The 21,093-nt window shown below is 52.0% G+C and overlaps 9 protein-coding genes across 10 annotated transcripts; 5 read left to right on the top strand and 4 right to left on the bottom strand.

Annotated features, from left to right (window-relative positions):
• Positions 1–267: 267 nt before the first annotated feature.
• On the bottom strand, positions 268–2,080 carry H257_02503 (hypothetical protein). The gene is made up of 5 exons (XM_009826175.1): positions 1,774–2,080; positions 1,494–1,726; positions 1,224–1,441; positions 1,038–1,169; positions 268–990 (listed from the first exon to the last, which is right to left on the bottom strand). Exons 1-5 carry the CDS (start codon positions 2,032–2,034, stop codon positions 323–325), a joined length of 1,512 nt encoding a protein of 503 aa, XP_009824477.1. The 5' UTR covers positions 2,035–2,080; the 3' UTR covers positions 268–322.
• A 542-nt stretch (positions 2,081–2,622) lies between these two features.
• On the top strand, positions 2,623–7,835 carry H257_02501 (AGC protein kinase). The gene is made up of 15 exons (XM_009826173.1): positions 2,623–3,073; positions 3,132–3,346; positions 3,529–3,720; positions 3,792–3,953; positions 4,005–4,247; positions 4,298–4,735; positions 4,846–5,310; positions 5,585–5,751; positions 5,819–5,975; positions 6,037–6,453; positions 6,513–6,592; positions 6,636–6,721; positions 6,785–6,915; positions 6,965–7,150; positions 7,201–7,835. The coding sequence occupies exons 1-15, from the start codon at positions 2,704–2,706 to the stop codon at positions 7,318–7,320; spliced, it is 3,429 nt and encodes a 1,142-aa protein (XP_009824475.1). The 5' UTR covers positions 2,623–2,703; the 3' UTR covers positions 7,321–7,835.
• On the bottom strand, positions 7,334–7,814 carry H257_02502 (hypothetical protein). Its single transcript, XM_009826174.1, has one exon. It carries the CDS (start codon positions 7,799–7,801, stop codon positions 7,400–7,402), a length of 402 nt encoding a protein of 133 aa, XP_009824476.1. The 5' UTR covers positions 7,802–7,814; the 3' UTR covers positions 7,334–7,399.
• Positions 7,836–8,154: 319 nt separating the features above from the next.
• Positions 8,155–8,770, bottom strand: H257_02500 (hypothetical protein). Its single transcript, XM_009826172.1, has one exon. It carries the CDS (start codon positions 8,743–8,745, stop codon positions 8,344–8,346), a length of 402 nt encoding a protein of 133 aa, XP_009824474.1. The 5' UTR covers positions 8,746–8,770; the 3' UTR covers positions 8,155–8,343.
• A 1,369-nt stretch (positions 8,771–10,139) lies between these two features.
• Positions 10,140–16,330, bottom strand: H257_02499. Of its 2 annotated transcripts, XM_009826170.1 has the most exons (8): positions 16,182–16,330; positions 13,708–16,120; positions 13,286–13,652; positions 12,834–13,019; positions 12,197–12,727; positions 11,685–11,950; positions 10,815–11,632; positions 10,140–10,761 (listed from the first exon to the last, which is right to left on the bottom strand). In XM_009826170.1, the coding sequence occupies exons 1-8, from the start codon at positions 16,231–16,233 to the stop codon at positions 10,202–10,204; spliced, it is 5,193 nt and encodes a 1,730-aa protein (XP_009824472.1). In that variant the 5' UTR covers positions 16,234–16,330; the 3' UTR covers positions 10,140–10,201. The 2 variants fall into 2 exon arrangements, with proteins under 2 accessions (XP_009824472.1, XP_009824473.1); XM_009826171.1 differs by having other exon boundaries at positions 10,140–11,632.
• Positions 16,331–17,056: 726 nt separating this feature from the next.
• H257_02498 (hypothetical protein) lies at positions 17,057–17,778 on the top strand. The gene has a single exon (XM_009826169.1). It carries the CDS (start codon positions 17,140–17,142, stop codon positions 17,614–17,616), a length of 477 nt encoding a protein of 158 aa, XP_009824471.1. The 5' UTR covers positions 17,057–17,139; the 3' UTR covers positions 17,617–17,778.
• A 213-nt stretch (positions 17,779–17,991) lies between these two features.
• Positions 17,992–18,737, top strand: H257_02497 (hypothetical protein). The gene has a single exon (XM_009826168.1). It carries the CDS (start codon positions 18,151–18,153, stop codon positions 18,625–18,627), a length of 477 nt encoding a protein of 158 aa, XP_009824470.1. The 5' UTR covers positions 17,992–18,150; the 3' UTR covers positions 18,628–18,737.
• A 424-nt stretch (positions 18,738–19,161) lies between these two features.
• Positions 19,162–19,638, top strand: H257_02496 (hypothetical protein; the record flags this gene model as incomplete). Its single annotated transcript, XM_009826167.1, has 1 exon — positions 19,162–19,638. The coding sequence occupies one exon, from the start codon at positions 19,162–19,164 to the stop codon at positions 19,636–19,638; it is 477 nt and encodes a 158-aa protein (XP_009824469.1).
• A 528-nt stretch (positions 19,639–20,166) lies between these two features.
• Positions 20,167–20,643, top strand: H257_02495 (hypothetical protein; the record flags this gene model as incomplete). The annotated part of the gene is made up of 1 exon (XM_009826166.1): positions 20,167–20,643. The coding sequence occupies one exon, from the start codon at positions 20,167–20,169 to the stop codon at positions 20,641–20,643; it is 477 nt and encodes a 158-aa protein (XP_009824468.1).
• Positions 20,644–21,093: the final 450 nt, after the last annotated feature.

Raw genomic sequence — 21,093 nt, 5'->3', positions numbered from 1 at the left:
CCTTGCCATTCCCATCACCACACAACTTTTCTTCACTGTCAATCCAATTGCCCAAAGCCACCTCCATTTCACCCTGGACTAATAACCCTTAACGTTATTATCAGAACTTACGGTAGTACAGTCATTATTGAAGCCAACTTACAGTGAGCGACACCGTAGCTACCTACATAACTACCGTACAGCAACGATGGCATTGGGGTGCACATGTACTGTACCTGAGGACAAAGAGGTAATTGCTAATAAAAACCTCAACTGTTACAAAAATGTCGTGGTCGAATATGGTGTTGGTAATTACTTCGAAGTACTACCGGTAGATAAAATCCTAAAACGACGAGTTTGTAGCTGTCGCCACGGGACTCTTCATCGTGTCGGCAGACGTTAACGCTTCGACTTCCTCGTCAACGACGACGACATCTCCCTGGGCTTCAGCAGATATGCGTTGGGCAATGGTCGTCCAGTCGTACAATCCAAAGAGTGCGATGGTAGTGAGGACGAACTTGGCGCCTTCCCCCACGACACTGCCCCACCACAGGCCGGCCAACCCAAGCGCTTGGGAAATGCCAAAGTAATACGACACAGGCAGCAAGATCGCCCATGACCCGACACCAGAGACCACGACTAGCGTCATGGCCAGCGACATGGCTTCTAGCACGGACGACAGCATCACATGCAGCCCCGAGATGCTCGCGGCCATGCAAAAGATTGGCAAGACGGCCCCCAAGATGTCCTGCAGGGCTGGATCCTGCGTAAACACCCCCACAAGCCACCGGCGCCCCGCAAGGAGGACGATGACCACCAGCAGCGTCGCCAGGGAGCCCAAGGCAAACCCGACAACGGTCACTTGTTTGGCTTTCAAGGGGTCGTTCGCCCCCAACGCGTGCGAAACCCTGACTTGGATGGGGGTGCTAAAGCCAAGGTACACGCCATACGCGAGCCCCCACACGTTGAATAGGATGCTGTTAGCAGCCAAGTTCAAACTCCCCAATTGGGCTACGCCGCCATATTAAATCTGTTCCTTTGCATTGGCATGCACACACCTGCGACGATGGTGAGCACGTTGTAGATCCACTCGTCCATGGCCAAGTACACAAAGAACGAGCTCGTAAGCGACACAAATTGCTTCAACCGCGTCGGGTCCACACATTGCCATGACCATCCGCCCCACGTTTCTACTCACTTATTTAAAACCTCGTAATAACAGAACGTACTAGCAAAAAACGTACTCTCGTGGTGCCGCTGGATAACAAACGCATACAAATACAACGCGAGGGGCTGTATTGTCGCGCAAACGAAGCTCGCCACCGGCGACCCCACGAACCCCAAGCCATCCCAGCCAAAGCATCCGTAGATAAACACGTAGTTGGCCGCGATGTACAGCCCGACGTTGGCAGCGTCGACGACTGCGATGGGTGCCACCACCTGCTGCGAACGGAGGTATGATCTACCAGTACAATCATCCCAGTGACGACAAGGGAGACTTCGTCAAGTCGCACCGCAGAGCCACATAGATCGCGTTCGGCCACACACTCAGCGCCGTGTAATTAGCAAATGTTTGCGCCAACGCGAGCAACTCGGGGTCGTCTGGCACGACGTACTGCAGCACCAGATACGCGTAAAAGTGGGCAGCCACCAGCGGAATTGAGGCCACGCTCAAGACGACGAGGCCCATTTGCAGCCACGTCCCCACGAGCTCAAAGTTCCGCGCGCCATAGGCTTGGCCACAGAGCTAAGATGGATGGCTGAGAAGATCGAACAATGGGAAAAATGGCGTACTGTGCTGAGAGATGTGGACGACGCCCATGTGACGATGCGAAGCGCGCCGATGACGGACTGAGCCAAGGCGCTCGCGGCCAACTCTCTCGTGCCCAACTGGCCCAAGAACGCCGTGGAGATCGTGAACACGGACAAACGACAGAACGACGCGAGAGAGATCTTCCACGCCATGCCCCAGATGGCATGGGCTTCGGCTCGTACATTGCGCCACGCGTACAGAAGGCGGCGGCGGTCTTGGCCGATTAGTGCGTCCGATTCCATGGTAACTACTGGTGGACTGGAAGGAGGTTGTCGATTTTGATTGGTCGAGACCATCCTGACCAAGCGACACCACAATGGTGCTACTGTAGTACATACAGTACAGTACTACAGTGCGACAGTACATACAGTATCGTACTGTATACTTGTATCCAGTTACCTCGACGTTACACGTTACCATATTTCGTCACAATACAGTACCCCTTCCTCTGTCCAGGGAAGCAACCAGGTGAGTGGACAGCGGATGCAGTGGAGCGGTGGGCAAAATACTGCACTGCATTGGTTCGTCGCGATTTCAACTTGCAGCTACTGGATGCCTTCCATGTCGTAAGTCCTTCCGAAATCGCGTGAGCTGTACTGTTCTGCAGCTTGACACAGTTAATCTCTTCACCTCCTGCTCCATTGCTGGCATGTTAACTGAATAACGTTAAACCCAAATTTGATTGCTGATCATAATTTCGCATTAAAAAACGCTTGAAACGCGACCATTTCGACAAGCTTGATCTTGGTTCCGAGGAGATTTTAAATGCATTTAAAACAGATGGACTGTCTTTTTCATATAATTAGCCAGCCAAATAAAAAACCACCGAAGCGTTACACATCCCTCCTTGGCATTGCTTGTGCAGAGCATCGTCGGAGCAAGCGCCAGTAGCGCAATCTCTCCACGACTCCATGGGGAATTGCTGCTCTAATACGGCCGTGGTCACTCGGCATTCCGAGATGCCACCCCCACCGCCGCCGCCCCCACCAAGCACAGCATCCTACCCCACTGCCGTGTCGGCGACATGCAACTCACCAGCATCGGTCGTCCTTTCGCCCGACAAGCCAAGCAGCCAGCAAAACTCACCACCGACCCCCACGCTTCCCGAGCAGCCGCCGGCCATATACACGTCGACATTCCAACGTCGGAGTATACCAGGTCCCCTGAGCGAGCAGGACTTGAATCAACGCAAGTCCGCGCCAGAAAAGACCGCGTCATTCAAAAGCGGTGACTATACCATCTCATATGCGTACGTGTCGCAGCGCGGCTTCTACCCCGACTGTACGTGACCACACCCACATCCTTCCTGCACACATAAGCTCACAATGGCGCGATCTAGCGCTCCACAAGCCCAACCAAGACGCGTTCGTGTGCCAACCCATGTTCCACAACCAGGACTCGTTCTTTGGCGTGTTTGATGGCCACGGCACCACCGGCGAATTGTGCGCGCAGTACGCTCGCGACGTCGTTCCCGCCTTGTTGCAGCAACATCTCGCGAAGAACGTCAACACGACGCAAGCATTGATCCGCGCCCACGTCGACGCCAACACCATGGTACACCACCATCCTTGTCGTTCGTTTAGCTGCGACACTGGACCATTTCCCTGTCTCTCGTGAAGCATGACATGCATTTCCCCACATCAAAATACTTGCTGGGGTTGTTGTTTGGTCTAGTGTGATACAGTATTGGCCATGGATTTCTTACGTGATGGTCATGTGTTGGTTTCGTTGGGTAGATGCATTCAGCGCCATTCGACGACTCGATGAGCGGCACGACGGCCATTTCCGTCTTGTTTCAAACGAACGAGATCCACATTTCCAACGTCGGCGATTCCCGCGCGATCGTCGCGCAAGAAATCACCGACGGCGCCGCGTCCCCGCAACTCGTGGCCAAGGCCTTGTCCATCGACCAAACGCCATTTCGTAAGGTATGTTGTATATATATATATATATATCGTTTCCCAGCAATTTGCTTGCTGTATCACATATATATGGGTAGGACGAACGCGACCGTGTGAAAAAGACTGGCGCCCGCATCATGACTGTCGACCAACTCGAGGGGTATGAGCCCATCCACGAGAACTGGGGGCTCACACTCGGCGACGAGATTGACGAGTCGGGCGACCCGCCGCGCATCTGGCATCCGCACGGCGACTACCCAGTACGACGCCAGCCACGCCCTTTCTTCTTCTTCTGACGTGAGCTCATGTAGGGCACGGCGTTCACAAGGAGCTTGGGGGACCACGTGTCGGAAGAACTAGGTGTGTTTGCCGAACCAGAGGTCATCACCAAGACACTCAACGCCCACGACAAGTTTATTGTAATTGCATCGGACGGCGTGTTTGAGTTTCTCACGAGCCAGGCGGTGGTCAATATTGTCAAAGTGTACAAGGACCCACTGGACGCGTGTCTGGCGGTCGTGGAAGAGTCGTACAACCGATGGCTGCAATTTGAAGTAAGTACAAGAACGAACGGCGGCCTTGTGGAGCTAAATGGGTGTGGTAGGTTCGTACAGACGACATTACGTGCATCGTGCTGCATGTGGAGCCCAGTATCGCGGCGGCGGCGGCATCCAAGCAGCCCCCCGTCAAGGCATCCAAACTGCACGGCCGCAACAGCATCATCGCCGGCCACGACGTCCTCGTCGCCATGCAAGACAGCCTCCGACCCGTCCGAGGCATCGGCGTCGACATCAACAAGAGCTGGCGGTCGCGCGACACGATCATCGGCGGCTACGACACGACGGCCCGCATGTCTATGGCCAGCGAAGACAGTCTGCTGTCGTCGTCATGCCCCCAAGGAGACACCGCCAGTCTGCTCTTGTCCCCTCCGTCCGACTATGACGTGAAGCAGCACACTGTACCCAAATCCGCCGCCGACTTCGCGCGACTCGAGAGGATGGTGCAGCACAACTTTTTGTTTTCCCACTTGACCGCCGACAAGGTACCGGCTGTCATGTTTCAATACAACACATACATGCAGTCTTCACCTGAAATCTATCATCTACCTACCTACTGTACGTACGTACGTACCCTCATGAAATGGTTGGCTAGTTGCACGACGTGCTGTCGGTGATGCAACGCCAAGTGGTGGCCGATGGCGAAGTCGTGATCCATCAGCATGACGACGGCGACCAGTTCTTCCTCGTGGACGCTGGCCGGTTCGACGTCCGCGTCCGGGCAGCCCCCGTCGAGCCGGAAGCGGCGCCGACAACGGACGACTCGCTCGACGCCGCGTACGGTCCGGTTGTGCACACGTACGTGGCGTCCGAGGGGTCGCACCCGACGTTTGGCGAACTGGCTCTCATGTACTCGAAGCCCCGCGCCGCGACCGTGCTGGCCACTGCCGGCGGCGGGACGCTCTGGACCATCGATCGGTCGGCGTTTCGGTCGATTCTGGTGCGTCGGCCGCTGCGTAACGTGGTCCAACGCCTTCGGAACCTGCCGCTGCTGCGACCGCTCACGGTGGCACAGCTGAATCTCCTCGCTGAACAAATGAAGGAAGTCACATTGGAAGCCGTAAGTACTCTGCCACCTTGAAATGATGAATTATGGGGTAGTTTCGGTTGATGGTTAACATTTGTACTTGTGGAGTTCGACACGAATTTCCAGAAATCGACGCTATTATTGGCTAATCCATTTTTGAGTGGATATTTGATTGGCTCTTGCATATTCAACCAATCAGAACTCCAGCTTGAATCAATATGGATTAGATACACCGGAATACTGTTGCAAGTTTAGAGCGAATTCACACCTTATTCTGTAATTGACACTTTATCGGTCTGTTTTGCAGGGGACGATCGTGTTTGAGGCGGGGGCATCAGTGGCTTCTGGTCAGTTTTACTTGGTCGTGCAGGGCAGCGTGACGATTGCGCCCCCCCTCCCGGCCGACCCGACCACCATCCATGCCCACGACAGCTTTGGCGACTTTATCCTATCAGACACCCCCAGCCGCACGTGGTACAGTACCAACCACCATCATCATAGCACCACTATTTGGATCTGTTTATCTCACTTGTCTCGATAGTCCGTACCGGGCGGTGGCGGCAGAAGACACGGAATGCCTGTGCATATCCCGCGATGCATTCGAAGCGACGGTGGGAAATCTGTCGGCCGTCGTCGAGAAGAACAACGCGCGACGGGCACGCAAGAGCGCCACGAGTCGGGCCAAGCAAGCCGCACCGGTACAGTACCACCACCTCACTTGATTTATTCCGAGTGTTTGACCCCATGGTTGTGTGACAGTTGAACGGCGTGGTGGTGTTGGCCCACACGGTGTCGCAGGCGCTGGCGTCGTTGTCGCAGATCGACCAAGTCCGTGTCGGCCCGACCATCTGGCAGGACCTCGTGGCCACGTGCCGCCTCGTCCAGTTCGGCGGCCGCTGGCTCACGCTACGCTCCATATCCAAGCAGACGGTGGTGCAGTCACATCTCAAGCACCAGCTGCTAGGCGAGCAAGACATGTACGTGGCGCTAGGTCGAGACCAGGCGGGCGTGGCGCCGCTGTACGGTGTCGCACAGACAGCCCACGACCTCCACGCGCTCTTTGACGTGGCGTACGTGGGGGTGCTCGAGGAGCTTGTGGCGTTTCCGCTGTCGTCTGAAGCCGCGATTCAATACTATGCCGCCCAGTTGGTTGTGGCCGTGCAGTTGCTGCATGGGGTAATAAGACCAGACGTGGTAGAGTGGACGGTCATTCATGGTTGGGTGCGGTTTTATAGGAGGGAATTTTGACGCGGTCGCTGGACCCGACGCACCTGATGGTCACCCGACAAGGCGACGTGGCCGTGTTTGGGTTAAAGTATGTGACACCGTGAGACCACGACTAACGATGGGTTGAGTAGTTTGTCCAAGTACATTGGCGCGAGTCGGACATTTACCATTTGCGGCAACCCAGAGTACCTCGCGCCTGAACAAATCAACGGCCAAGGTGCGTCGAGTGTGATTGATACATATGTCGAGGGAACTGAGTGTGGTGGGCAACATCGAGTAGGCCAAACATTGGCGACGGATTACTGGAGTTTGGGCATTTTGCTGTACGAGATGCTCGTGGGCACGACCCCGTTTCAACACCTCCACCACGACGAACTCGCCATGTTCAACGGCATCGTGTCGTTCTCTCCGGTATGATGATCATTTACCACCACTTTGAAATGTCATACGTTCTATCAAGGATTCGCTCGAGTTTCCACCCACGTCGTCGCCCGCGCTACAGGCGTTGATCAAGGGCCTCTTGGACCCAAAGCCCGCGTCCCGCCTCGGTGCCGCCGATTGTTTCAAGAAATCGGCCGACGAGTGCGTCGTGCCACAGCATGCGTTCTTCCAGGGCCTCCAGTGGGATCAACTCAATGACACCAACGTAAGTGATGCCAGTTTGGTTGGGTTTCTGATGTCACTGAGTGTGTGCAGGCGCCACTGCTGGCAGAAGCGAGTGCCAAGTTTGACCGATTGGTGGCGGCGCCCACGTCGCAAGCGTTGGATTTGGGGGTGCCGTACACTGGCGACGCCAAGTGGATGCAAGAGTTTTAGAGGCGACACCAACTTTTAAATGTAATCAAGGCTATGAATATTTGTCTCGTTACGCTATATATCAACACAATGCTACAGCTTAAGCCAAGAGAGGCGGGTAGTCGTGGCGCTCGTCTCGGATGAACATGCCGTAGATGATGCTGAGAATTCCCACCACCATGATAAAGATCGTCGAGTACAGACCATAGTCGTTGCTCAGGCTCAGCGTGAAAAACCCGAGAAAGATCGCAAACAACCCGCTGCCGACGTAGCTGTCAAGCAAACCAAACCACTTGAGCGGCTGCTTATACCCCAATCCCGTCGTCGTCAGCAACACCAACGACAGCGCAATCTGGAACACGCGCAACGAGATCCGGGCCACCGTGTGTTGGAAAAAGCCGCCATACGTATCGTTCACAAAGGCCCACACGGCCGCGATCGTGCACAGCAAGCCGCTGACGGCCATGCCCACTTGGTGCATCTTCACAACAGCTCGTCCCATCGTGCCCCAGAGAAGATTTCAAAATGACACCAAGTTGAAGCGAAGGTGTTCGGATCGCCCGTTAAACATCCGGTTACACAATCCGGATAACGGTTCAACGACGTACGCCATTGGCTGCCCCCCAAACTGTGGCTTGAAGTTGAGGGACAACGGTGGAATGAAGTATATCCATATCTACCGACCAAACGACGGCAATCGCGATGGACGATGCGCTAAGTTTCTACGTATAAGCATAAGAAAGCGGGACTCTATCAGGTGAATGAGAGCCATCATGTACTGTACATGCGACCAAGCTTGAATTCCAGTGGTGTTGCCTCGTTGGACCTTGCAAACATGTCCACTATACAAGCGTGGACCTTTGGTCATTCGAATGACATGGATCTTACCAAGCGGTGACGCCAGAGCTGGATTTAAAGTGTCCGCATGCCTGAGGTAGCCAAAGGATAAAGGAATGCAGCAATGTGTACAATACCAGGTAGTTCAAGGGGGGGATGTGCTATTACAAGTTAATTTCGCGCATTGCGTCACCACAGTTTGGAGGTTTAAGCCAAGAGAGGGGGATAGTCGTGGCTCTCGTCCTTGACGACCAGGCCGTAGCATACACTGAGAAAGCCCACCGCGAGGATGGTGACAGTGGAGTACAGGCCAAAGTTGTTGCCGAGGCTCAACGTAAAAAACCCAAGGAAGATCGCGTACAAGCCACTTCCAACATAACTTTCCAACAGCCCAAACCATTTGAGCGGCCGCTTCAAGCCCAAGCCCGTCGTGGCAAGCAGCACAAGGGAAAGGGCAATCTGAAACACGCGCAACGAGATCCGCGCCACGCTGCCTTGGAAGGAGCCCCCATACGAGTCGTTCACGAAGCTCCACACAGCGGCGATCGTACAGAGCAGGCCGCTCACGGCCATGCTAAACTGATGAACCTTCACAATGCTGGTCACCATGGGAATCGACTGTCGGACTTTCGACGATGTATCCAAAATGATTCCACACCAAAGCCTCCAACAAAGCATTTCCGGATAATTATCTGGAAGGGGGTCGAGAAGTTCGGTTTTTTGGGAATAAATTGACAAAAATGACAACCAATGAAAATATTGTGCCAAACCCACCAATTGCAAGACAAATGCCATCTCATTCCACAGCGAATGAATGACTTTCCTGTACTGCACTAAGCTTACTAGTAGGCCGGGTCGAGATACCACAAAAAATGGCATAAAATGGCTGTTATTTGAAGAAAAGTTGCCAAAATCGATATATTCCATTTTCGAGATTTTGTGCGTCTGGATGCCTCCAAACGTCAAAACAATATGCCATAATTTTCTTCAGAATCGGGTGTTTTATGTATACGTTGACAGTAAATCTTGCACTGGCAATCGGAAATCGAATAATTTTTCCTTACTGTTAATTCAACCGGCATCCAGACAATTTTGTAGATACAGAACTTCTTTTCTCCTTTTCTTCATGGGATACAGCAAGTTATGAGACTTTGGGAAATTTTTGCAGACTTGCTAAAACAGTTTAAGTCTTATGGTATAATTTTATGGGGTGGCTAAGGGTGGGTCTGGATCACGTCCCAAGTTTCGCCCACTTAATATTTCAAAAATTTGGTTCAAAGTAATTCGAAGTGTTTGGTTGTCATCTATTAATAGTTTTGACTATCTGGACCAAACAGAAGTTTTGGATCCAGACAGAAAATTTCATATTTTTTGCCGATTTCTTAGAAATTGACAAAAGATCGAAGATTTTGGCCTTTTTCTTGACATCCAGACTCACCCTAATAAATATTCTGTGATAATAATGCCATCAAATTTACTGTACGCTGAATCATACTACCTCCGATTGGAAATGATTGATAGGTTTCACTTTTGGGCTTTGAACAATTGTATCTCAGTCAAAATAGGTTATTGCCTTGACAATAGATATACTTCCACGTAGAGAATTTCACTAGAAATCCGATTTTAATGCTTTGAGAGTCCTAATTACAGTATCTTAGAAGTTATGGTAAAAATCAATCAAGAATGATGCTCAATTTTCACTGTGCTTCCGTATAATTTCTATACACCTATATCCGATTTCTCCTGAACGTATCTGCGTATCTGGTTATAGAGGTTTACGTGGAGATATGTGGTACAGCAAATATGTAAATACATTTATAATATAATATTAATTGTACGTAACCGGTAAACCTATCAATCATTTCCAATCGGAGGTCGTACTAGTGTAGTACAAAATTCTCCGAGTAACATTACAGTATCGCTGATACAACTTGGACGGGAGGCGTAATGGCACAGTATGTAAGTATTCGAGTGCCGAAGCGATTTTCATTCCGACGTCGACATCCAGTCCAGTACATATTTGTATTATAGTTAATTCACACACTAGTAATATCCTCAACAGCTATCAATGCGTCGCAATTTGTTGCTGTTCACATAATACATCCCTTGACGCTTTGGTCTGGGCCAAGAACACCGTCAAGTCTTCCACTTGAGGCTGTGCACTACTATGATGGTTGTTGGCAGTCGCACGTTCCGTGCGTTGTTCCTTCACGACCACATCCATCATGGTCATGGGCAGCACGGCCGTGGCCACATCGTTCTCCATGCTGAACTTGGCTTCGTGGGATGTCGGCAGCTCCTCCGTCAGCGACAGACACACCCGCATCACTTTCTTCTCGAGCATGTCCACGGGCGGGAACTGCACGCTCGTGTCACGCACCCACGCGGCTTGTTCGGCGGCCGAGTGGAACTTGACGGGGTCGATCACGGGGGGGTGCTGGGGGCCGTCGCCTTGGACAAACACCCGCCGGACAAAGGCCGCCACCGCCTCCACGTCCAGCGCGTCGTGCCGATGCAGCTCCAAATACGACCCCACGCCGTGTATGAGCATGCCTTCTAACAGCGCCACGTCATGGATCCACGGACACCACCACACGGGCATGTGGTCTGTCAGCCCCGGATCGCCTAGTCAACAAGGGAAAGAATGTTGTGGATCAAAATGTTTCGACGTCTCATACCAGATCGCAAATAGTTGTCCACTTCGTCGCGTTCGTGCTGCAGCAAGTACGACACGGTGCGGTACATTTGCGTGCGTCGGAGCAGCAAAAACGCCATCTGCTTGGCCTTGGCTCCGTGCAACGCTGCCGCCTGGTACGGGTCGACGAATTGGATCTCATTGGGTCTGGACAATGCCGACGACTCCTTGACAATCAGCTCCTTGCATTTGGCCAGTACGCGGTCGTACACGTATCGCTGGGCCCGCATGGCCGACTTGTAAACGTGCGCCTTGGACACGAGCAAGTACCAGCTCCACTGGCTCGCGCTGTCCACCACCAACGGAGCCCCTCGTGTGCTCAGCACGTAGCAGATGCTCTTCCGTTCCGCCGTGCTCCACTCTTTGATCATTTTGGTTGTGCCTTCTTCTCGAATGGCGTGCCACACGTTGGCGTTACCCAGAGACACGGTATGGCGCATCAGGTCCAAGTGCAGGAATTGCCACGTGATGGCTTCTTGGCGTCTCTGTGCCGCCAGTTTCTGCGACTGGTCCAACGTGTTGATCTTTTGCATGTCGGAGATGGACTTTTCCTTCTTCTCCTGTTGTTTCTGGCGCTGGGCGTCTTCGATCGAAAGCAGCCAAATGAGCAGCCGATTCATCTGCTGGACTTCTGGTTGGGGAAACTTGGGTTTGTCCTCTGCCGCCAATGGATTGTCGGCAGTGACCGATTGTTCCCGCTGGTGAAAGCACAGGCGCGGGTCGCTGATGATCTGCGCACATCGGCCGTAGCCATGCAAAAACACCCCCATGCACAGGCTCTTGTCCGCCGCGTAATCCCACCTACAAACAACCCCGTAAGAACCCCTCCAGAAACTGCTTTATTCGAACGCACCACGGGGTCAAGTTGGACCACTGCGGCCGGTCCGACCCAATCGCAAACTCCAAACGATGGAGAACGTTCTCGAGCCCTAGGAACTCGACGCGCGCGTCCAAGTCGACGAGGCCGTGCGGCGGTTCATCCCCGTCGCGCTCCTTCTCCAGGGCCACACATGACGCCACCAACTTGACTTGGAGGCGGCTCAAAATATCCAAACGACTTAACACTCGCCGGGCGCCGCCTTGTTTCAACTTGAGCACAAACTCTTCTTCTTGCAATACCTACACACATGGTTCCAATCAATAACAGCAACATATTGTACTTTTCTCAATGCATATCGCATAAACATACAAAGTAAACACACACACCACTCATTCGTGATTACGATAGTAGCTAGCATATATACGAGGCAAGATAGAATGGTGGGCTAGAACAGACTGCGTCTACACGTGGAAGACCATTCATTCCATTTTACTCGCATTTCCAAACAACACATGTACTACAAATCCAGGAAGGATGCAACGTACCAGTGGGATAGTTTTGGTCGCGTGGTCCGTCCACGCCTCTGCCTCGGTCATGTACTCGTGCTTGGCGTGGGACGCGGCCAGGATGGCGCTTTGGACGAACGGCGCGTCGGTGGCCTGCACGACGCCGGCGCAGCACAGCCCACACACGAGCACAAACGCCCGCGCAAACATCTCCACTTCCTCGACGGTGCGACTGCCGCCGCTTTGGCTTCGAATGATCTCCCACCGACCAAACCCAAAATGCATCAAAGCGCGTTGGAGTCGGTCGCGGCCATTCACAGTCCACTCCCGCGACACTTCTGGCTTGGGCGGTTTGTCGGCATCTTTCTTGGTCGTCGTCACATCCTTGTCGTCGTCGTCGTCGTCGTCCGACAGCGCTTCCTTCGTCCCGAAGCGCGCGACGCGGGTCCGTTTGCGCTGCGAACTCAGCACGAGCGACGCCGCCTCGTCCAGCACGTCCGGCTCGGCGAGGCCCACCGCTTTCTTCCAAAAGTCGGGGTCGTCAATGTCCACGTCGTCCGACGTGGCGGCCTGTGATACACACACCATTCAAATTAGTCGTGTACCCTTTGACGTTGGTATATATATCATTTCCAATGGGTTTGGATATATATATGTCAGAATATCGATGGTTTACCGAGACAAAGCTAGCTTTGGAAAACGACCCCCGGGCCTGCGACTCGTACTCGACGATTTGAGAACTGCGCTGCAACAGCGTGTCAATATCCGCGGCACAAAACTGCTCGGATGCTTCGTCGTCGTCTCGAAAGACATCGTACGCCCCACGTTTGAGCAGTTCGTCAATCTCTTGCGCTTCTTGGGCCTACACATCATATGTCACAACATATATTATATTGCCGTTCGACCCAACCAAAGATCGGCAAGAAAGACGTATTTAGCCCATCAAGTTGCAGGAAATAACATCATCCGTTCAACCAATCAACTACGAAGTAGTGTGTGATGTGATGAGCAAACATCACCCCGCTACGACATGTTTTACATACAAAAGTCAGCACAAAAGCAATCGATGGAAAACCAGCACAAAAGTCTCATGTTGGCGCTGACAATGTGGCGTCATACGGTACCTACCTTGGACTTGACCATGGCTTTGGCATTTTTGCTCTCTTTGTCCTGCTCTTGCCGCATGTGGGTCAGCACGGCGCGGTCGAGACCCAGCTTCAAACTGGCCTTGTGGAACATATGCATTTCGTACGTTTTTCGAGTGATCAAGCGGTAGATCTTGACAGAGTGGGTTTGTCCGATGCGATGGGCCCGCGCTTGGGCTTGCAGGTCGTTTTGCGGGTTCCAGTCCGAGTCGTAAATGATCACCGTGTCAGCCGCAGTCAGATTCAGCCCCAGCCCGCCCGCTTTGGTACTCAACATCATGATAAATCGCTGGTACTCTGGCTTGACGAATCGATCCACGGCAGCCTGTCGTTCGTTGCCTCGAATGTTGCTAAAAATTTCAAACAGGTCACCAACATACATATACTTTCAAACGGAATAAATACCCGTCCAGTCGCTCGTACAAGTAGCCCATGCCTCGAATGTAATCCTCCAGCAAGTCCAACACACGCACCATTTGGCTAAAGATAAGCACCTTGTGGCCGCCTTCTTTGAGTTTCGGCAGCAGTTTGTCCAGCAGCACCATCTTCCCGCAGCACTTGACGAGCATCTCAAACCGCTCGGCGTCGGTGGTCACGCGTTCGCAGATGGCGTCTTCGACCCCGTTGTTCAAGTACGGGTGGTTGCAGCACTTGCGTAGCTCCATCATGACGTTCATCAGGTTCGGGACGTTGGCTCCGCCCTGGCCACGCATGAGGAACGCCGTGTTGCGTTCGTAGATGGCGCGGTACCACTGCTTTTGCACGGCCGTGAGCTCCACTTCGATGATCGTTTCTTCCTTTGGGGGCAACGACTTTTCCACATCTTCCTTGACTCGTCGGAGCAAGTACGGTTTGAGTAACTTGTGCAAATCCGCCACTTGACTGGCGTCTTGGAGCGACCCAAACTGCCCCAGAAACGTCGCGAGCGATGGAAACGCAATTGGATCGAGAAAGTTGAGCAACGCCCACAGCTCCTCCGTCTTGTTCTGCAGGGGGGTGCCCGTCAAGAGCACGCAGTACGCCCGTCGTAGGCTGCGCATTTGCTCGACGAGGCGGCTGCTCTGGTTCTTCAGGCGATGGGCTTCGTCCACGACCAAGCACTGCCATTGGATCTTGCTCAGCAGGCCAATGTCCTTGATTGCAATCTCGTACGTCGTAACTAGAATGTGAAACTTGAACCCTCTTCTCTTGTCCAATTTGCCATGCACCAAATGGTAAAACTCAAAGCGTTGGATGATCTCCCGCGCCTCCGACGACCCGTGGTACACGACGCAGTCCATATCTGTCCACGTCTCGCACTCGCTCTGCCACTGCGCAATCAGAGACAGCGGCGCCACGACCAGAAACGGACCTGGCAGGTGCTGCGACACGCGGAGGTCATCTAGAAACGCCAGAGTCTGGATCGTCTTGCCGAGCCCCATCTCGTCGGCCAAGACGCTCGCGCGGCTGTTGTACCAGTTCCACCGCAGCCAATTCAGACCTTCCAGCTGGTACGCTCGCAGTGAAAACGACTTGTTTTCGCCAAACAAGGGCGACGTCTCTAGCTTTTTGAACTCGCGGAGCGACGGCCGCGCCAGGGGGTCGATGGGGGGCTTGTCGACCGAGGACGAGTCCGGGGGCAACGTCGTGCGTTTGCGGAACTTTTTGATCGCGTCGTCGTCCACAATATCACATGCGCGCTCCCATGTACACTCGGCGTACGACAGCACGCGCCACTTGATGTAGTACCGCCACCCGTCGTCGATGACTTGGTCTGACGAGGACAGAGGCGGACTGTCGCGCCGCATGTCGAGGATGCGGTGGATCTCGAGGTACTCTGGGTTGAAGTACTCGACGTCGTCTTCGCTGTCGAGTGCCCGCGGCGGCCCCCCTCCCGCCGTCGGAGCGACCACGCTCTTTTCCAAGTACCGCTTGATCTTGTGCTTGTTGGTCGGGTCTAGTTGCAGCAGCGTCGCGTCCGACTCCCACGTCGCGTGGATGTACGAGTACCCTTTCCACTTGATAAAGTACACAAACGACGACGAAGGAGTCGTTGTCGAAGTGGCAGACGAAGGGTCCGCAACTGGCTTGTGGCCCATGATCCGCTCAATTGTCATCACCACCATGCCGACGTTGTTGACGCTTGCGGGCACCAGCGTCGCGTCGCCAGGCACCGCAGGCGAATCAACCGGCTCGAGGATTGGCGGCTGCTTGAACTGCACTTCGGCCTCCGACCCGTCCGAGAAGTCGTCGTCGTCAGAGCCAGGCACGTGGTACGCCTTCTTGGAGCTTGGGTCGCTTCGATGGCTTCGGCGCGATTCTTTGTGCTTCTTGTCCTTCTTCTCGCGCTTTCGTTTCTTGTCCTTTTTGTCGCCCGACGACACCTTGGTCTCGTCGTCGTCGCTGGTGTGGTGACTTTTCGACGACTTTTTGTGCTTGTGCTTCTTGCGCGGCTCGTCGCAGGACGCACACGCCGTGCTCGCGGGGTCGTTCTTCTGCGAGCACCCCTTGCATTTCCATCGATACACGCCGCCGTCCTTGTCCTCCTTCTCCTCGCGCTTGCGCTTCTTCTCCTTCTTGCTACTACTACTTGTCGACGTGGATGTCCCCGCACCGCCCTTTTGCTGTTGTTCGCGGGCTTTCAACGCGAGCTTGTTCGCGCGCTTCGTGTTGACCGCTTTCATCTTGGTGTAATCGTCGGTGGGCGATTCACACATGGGACAAATGTAGCTGTCGATCGCCTCCAGTTCGTCTTCCGTCAACAGAAGCCCGCAGCACGTTGGGTGGACCCATCCGTTGCATCCCCCTGTATTCCGAATGCATTCGATCATGATGCCCGCTACAACATGACAAGTCCACATGAGCATGGGCAATACATGAACATCGACCGTACCACTTACCTCCATCTGTGTTTTGGCACACGCAGTACGGCACCGGGGCGGCGTCGGCCATCTCTCCACCGCAAACAACTCGATTATCGGATTGAATTGTTCCAGGCCATAAATTATAAAACCATCCCCCGAGCCAGAATCCGCCTGGAGCCCATTCTAATTTCCATACAAAAATAATCGCCGAGCGAAGATGGAAACCACGGATTGCAGGAACTGCTTATCCGGAGGATATCCGAATATTTATCCGGTTCATCCGGAATTATCTACCGTAGCCCAGAATATACTACAGTACTACTCGTACATAACTTGTCAGAGTACCGGTACTATACGCAAGCATTAAATGCTACAGGTATCATCTTCATATGATGATTGTGATTGGCTGCCGATTGGGCGGAAATTACACCCCTACAGTAAGTACATACAGTACAGTACAGTACAGTACAGTACAGTACAGTACAGTACAGTTATATACTACTAGTACTACGTAGTAGTATATACTCGGAGTACTGCATACTGTACTTCAGTAGTGAAATAGAAGTTGTTATCCCATGACCTCAACCTTTCATCGAGTACTAGTAAACGATACAGTATTCTACTACTTTGGGGCACCTTGAGTCGTGCAAGTGTTAACAAACATGAAGGCTGTCAACCATGCAATACATATTGAAACACAGGTTTTTCCTCCAATAGCGAAGATCCATGAAGCAACTGATTGTATCAGATTTATAGTTTGTGAGAGTACATCGCATCAGACATCCTGTCACCATGTGATGAGTTATAGTGTAATTCATACTTCGAAGTACTTATATATATACCATGTATTTGAATGACTGATCATGATGATGTCTACTGCTCCTAAGATATATGGCCCGTAATCTTCACCCCAACGCCAGACGAGACTGCGAACAGCGAACACTCGCAGGTTCCTTGAACTTCCGTTGGCCGCAACAATCATCAGCCCCACAACATGATTCGCCCTGTAGCCCCCACTGACAGCAAAGCCAGCCTCGTCGCTCTTGCCGCTTCCACTGGCATCTTCCAGCCTGGCGAAGCCGAGATGCTCCTTGGGGAAACGTTAGACCACCTCTATGCCAACGCGCTGGGAGACCACCATTATGCGTTTGTTTCAGTGGACGACGAGACCATCAATGGCTGGGTCTACTTGAGCATCATGAAGGACACGGATCGAGTGTGGAACTTGTGGTGGATTGGCGTCGCTCCGGGCCATCAAGGCAAAGGCGTCGGTCGTCGACTCATGGAGTTTGTCCAAGCATTTGTGCGGCAGCAAGGCGCACGCATTCTGCTCGTGGAAACCAGCGCGACAGACATGTTGGCCAAGACGAGAGCGATTTACACCCGCTGGGGGTTCACAAACTGCGGCGAAATCCCCGACTTTTATGCCGACGGCGAGGGCAAAGTGACTTTTTGGAAACGCATTTTGTAAACTTGGAGTGGATTACTACTACGTAGTACTACTACAGTACTTAAATACTAGTAATTTCTTAGCACGAACTGTAAAAGTGATTACTACGTAGTATTAGTATTCTTATCCCGTGACCTCAACCTTTCATCGAGTACTAGTAAACGATACAGTATTCTACTACTTTGGGGCACCTTGAGTCGTGCAAGTGTTAACAAACATGAAGGCTGTCAACCATGCAATACATATTGAAACACAGGTTTTTCCTCCAATAGCGAAGATCCATGAAGCAACTGATTGTATCAGATTTATAGTTTGTGAGAGTACATCGCATCAGACATCCTGTCACCATGTGATGAGTTATAGTGTAATTCATACTTCGAAGTACTTATATATATACTGGTACCATGTATTTGAATGACTGATCATGATGATGTCTACTGCTCCTAAGATATATGGCCCGTAATCTTCACCCCAACGCCAGACGAGACTGCGAACAGCGAACACTCGCAGGTTCCTTGAACTTCCGTTGGCCGCAACAATCATCAGCCCCACAACATGATTCGCCCTGTAGCCCCCACTGACAGCAAAGCCAGCCTCGTCGCTCTTGCCGCTTCCACTGGCATCTTCCAGCCTGGCGAAGCCGAGATGCTCCTTGGGGAAACGTTAGACCACCTCTATGCCAACGCGCTGGGAGACCACCATTATGCGTTTGTTTCAGTGGACGACGAGACCATCAATGGCTGGGTCTACTTGAGCATCATGAAGGACACGGATCGAGTGTGGAACTTGTGGTGGATTGGCGTCGCTCCGGGCCATCAAGGCAAAGGCGTCGGTCGTCGACTCATGGAGTTTGTCCAAGCATTTGTGCGGCAGCAAGGCGCACGCATTCTGCTCGTGGAAACCAGCGCGACAGACATGTTGGCCAAGACGAGAGCGATTTACACCCGCTGGGGGTTCACAAACTGCGGCGAAATCCCCGACTTTTATGCCGACGGCGAGGGCAAAGTGACTTTTTGGAAACGCATTTTGTAAACTTGGAGTGGATTACTACTACGTAGTACTACTACAGTACTTAAATACTAGTAATTTCTTAGCACGAACTGTAAAAGTGATTACTACGTAGTATTAGTATTCTTATCCCGTGACCTCAACCTTTCATCGAGTACTAGTAAACGATACAGTATTCTACTACTTTGGGGCACCTTGAGTCGTGCAAGTGTTAACAAACATGAAGGCTGTCAACCATGCAATACATATTGAAACACAGGTTTTTCCTCCAATAGCGAAGATCCATGAAGCAACTGATTGTATCAGATTTATAGTTTGTGAGAGTACATCGCATCAGACATCCTGTCACCATGTGATGAGTTATAGTGTAATTCATACTTCGAAGTACTTATATATATACTGGTACCATGTATTTGAATGACTGATCATGATGATGTCTACTGCTCCTAAGATATATGGCCCGTAATCTTCACCCCAACGCCAGACGAGACTGCGAACAGCGAACACTCGCAGGTTCCTTGAACTTCCGTTGGCCGCAACAATCATCAGCCCCACAACATGATTCGCCCTGTAGCCCCCACTGACAGCAAAGCCAGCCTCGTCGCTCTTGCCGCTTCCACTGGCATCTTCCAGCCTGGCGAAGCCGAGATGCTCCTTGGGGAAACGTTAGACCACCTCTATGCCAACGCGCTGGGAGACCACCATTATGCGTTTGTTTCAGTGGACGACGAGACCATCAATGGCTGGGTCTACTTGAGCATCATGAAGGACACGGATCGAGTGTGGAACTTGTGGTGGATTGGCGTCGCTCCGGGCCATCAAGGCAAAGGCGTCGGTCGTCGACTCATGGAGTTTGTCCAAGCATTTGTGCGGCAGCAAGGCGCACGCATTCTGCTCGTGGAAACCAGCGCGACAGACATGTTGGCCAAGACGAGAGCGATTTACACCCGCTGGGGGTTCACAAACTGCGGCGAAATCCCCGACTTTTATGCCGACGGCGAGGGCAAAGTGACTTTTTGGAAACGCATTTTGTAAACTTGGAGTGGATTACTACTACGTAGTACTACTACAGTACTTAAATACTAGTAATTTCTTAGCACGAACTGTAAAAGTGATTACTACGTAGTATTAGTATTCTTATCCCGTGACCTCAACCTTTCATCGAGTACTAGTAAACGATACAGTATTCTACTACTTTGGGGCACCTTGAGTCGTGCAAGTGTTAACAAACATGAAGGCTGTCAACCATGCAATACATATTGAAACACAGGTTTTTCCTCCAATAGCGAAGATCCATGAAGCAACTGATTGTATCAGATTTATAGTTTGTGAGAGTACATCGCATCAGACATCCTGTCACCATGTGATGAGTTATAGTGTAATTCATACTTCGAAGTACTTATATATATACCATGTATTTGAATGACTGATCATGATGATGTCTACTGCTCCTAAGATATATGGCCCGTAATCTTCACCCCAACGCCAGACGAGACTGCGAACAGCGAACACTCGCAGGTTCCTTGAACTTCCGTTGGCCGCAACAATCATCAGCCCCACAACATGATTCGCCCTGTAGCCCCCACTGACAGCAAAGCCAGCCTCGTCGCTCTTGCCGCTTCCACTGGCATCTTCCAGCCTGGCGAAGCCGAGATGCTCCTTGGGGAAACGTTAGACCACCTCTATGCCAACGCGCTGGGAGACCACCATTATGCGTTTGTTTCAGTGGACGACGAGACCATCAATGGCTGGGTCTACTTGAGCATCATGAAGGACACGGATCGAGTGTGGAACTTGTGGTGGATTGGCGTCGCTCCGGGCCATCAAGGCAAAGGCGTCGGTCGTCGACTCATGGAGTTTGTCCAAGCATTTGTGCGGCAGCAAGGCGCACGCATTCTGCTCGTGGAAACCAGCGCGACAGACATGTTGGCCAAGACGAGAGCGATTTACACCCGCTGGGGGTTCACAAACTGCGGCGAAATCCCCGACTTTTATGCCGACGGCGAGGGCAAAGTGACTTTTTGGAAACGCATTTTGTAAACTTGGAGTGGATTACTACTACGTAGTACTACTACAGTACTTAAATACTAGTAATTTCTTAGCACGAACTGTAAAAGTGATTACTACGTAGTATTAGTATTCTTATCCCGTGACCTCAACCTTTCATCGAGTACTAGTAAACGATACAGTAGTCTACTACTTTGGGGCACCTTGAGTCGTGCAAGTGTTAACAAACATGAAGGCTGTCAACCATGCAATACATATTGAAACACAGGTTTTTCCTCCAATAGCGAAGATCCATGAAGCAACTGATTGTATCAGATTTATAGTTTGTGAGAGTACATCGCATCAGACATCCTGTCACCATGTGATGAGTTATAGTGTAATTCATACTTCGAAGTACTTATATATATACTGGTACCATGTATTTGAATGACTGATCATGATGATGTCTACTGCTCCTAAGATATATGGCCCGTAATCTTCACC

This window comes from Aphanomyces astaci, assembly GCF_000520075.1.
Source record: "Aphanomyces astaci strain APO3 unplaced genomic scaffold supercont1.4, whole genome shotgun sequence".
In the NCBI taxonomy this organism is placed as follows: domain Eukaryota; phylum Oomycota; class Saprolegniomycetes; order Saprolegniales; family Verrucalvaceae; genus Aphanomyces; species Aphanomyces astaci.
The sequence above is the reverse complement of the archived record's forward strand: the minus strand, read 5'-3'. Positions and strand labels throughout refer to the sequence as shown.

What these genes read in the sequence shown, in the direction of transcription:
- H257_02503 (XM_009826175.1), bottom strand. Translation starts at nt 2,034, where the DNA reads ATGGAATCGGACGCACTAATCGGCCAAGACCGCCGCCGCCTTCTGTAC. An exon ending in GCGATCTATGTGGCTCTGCG is followed by an intron (nt 1,442 to 1,493) that starts GTGCGACTTGAC and finishes TTGTACTGGTAG; the next exon opens with ATCATACCTCCGTTCGCAGC. An exon ending in CGTGCTCACCATCGTCGCAG is followed by an intron (nt 991 to 1,037) that starts GTGTGTGCATGC and finishes ATGGCGGCGTAG; the next exon opens with CCCAATTGGGGAGTTTGAAC.
- H257_02501 (XM_009826173.1), top strand. Translation starts at nt 2,704, where the DNA reads ATGGGGAATTGCTGCTCTAATACGGCCGTGGTCACTCGGCATTCCGAG. An exon ending in ATCCGCACGGCGACTACCCA is followed by an intron (nt 3,954 to 4,004) that starts GTACGACGCCAG and finishes GAGCTCATGTAG; the next exon opens with GGCACGGCGTTCACAAGGAG. An exon ending in AGGAAGTCACATTGGAAGCC is followed by an intron (nt 5,311 to 5,584) that starts GTAAGTACTCTG and finishes TCTGTTTTGCAG; the next exon opens with GGGACGATCGTGTTTGAGGC.
- H257_02502 (XM_009826174.1), bottom strand. Translation starts at nt 7,801, where the DNA reads ATGGGACGAGCTGTTGTGAAGATGCACCAAGTGGGCATGGCCGTCAGC.
- H257_02500 (XM_009826172.1), bottom strand. Translation starts at nt 8,745, where the DNA reads ATGGTGACCAGCATTGTGAAGGTTCATCAGTTTAGCATGGCCGTGAGC.
- H257_02499 (XM_009826170.1), bottom strand. Translation starts at nt 16,233, where the DNA reads ATGGCCGACGCCGCCCCGGTGCCGTACTGCGTGTGCCAAAACACAGAT. An exon ending in GTGCCAAAACACAGATGGAG is followed by an intron (nt 16,121 to 16,181) that starts GTAAGTGGTACG and finishes GTCATGTTGTAG; the next exon opens with CGGGCATCATGATCGAATGC. An exon ending in CGACCAAAACTATCCCACTG is followed by an intron (nt 11,951 to 12,196) that starts GTACGTTGCATC and finishes CCATGTGTGTAG; the next exon opens with GTATTGCAAGAAGAAGAGTT.
- H257_02498 (XM_009826169.1), top strand. Translation starts at nt 17,140, where the DNA reads ATGATTCGCCCTGTAGCCCCCACTGACAGCAAAGCCAGCCTCGTCGCT.
- H257_02497 (XM_009826168.1), top strand. Translation starts at nt 18,151, where the DNA reads ATGATTCGCCCTGTAGCCCCCACTGACAGCAAAGCCAGCCTCGTCGCT.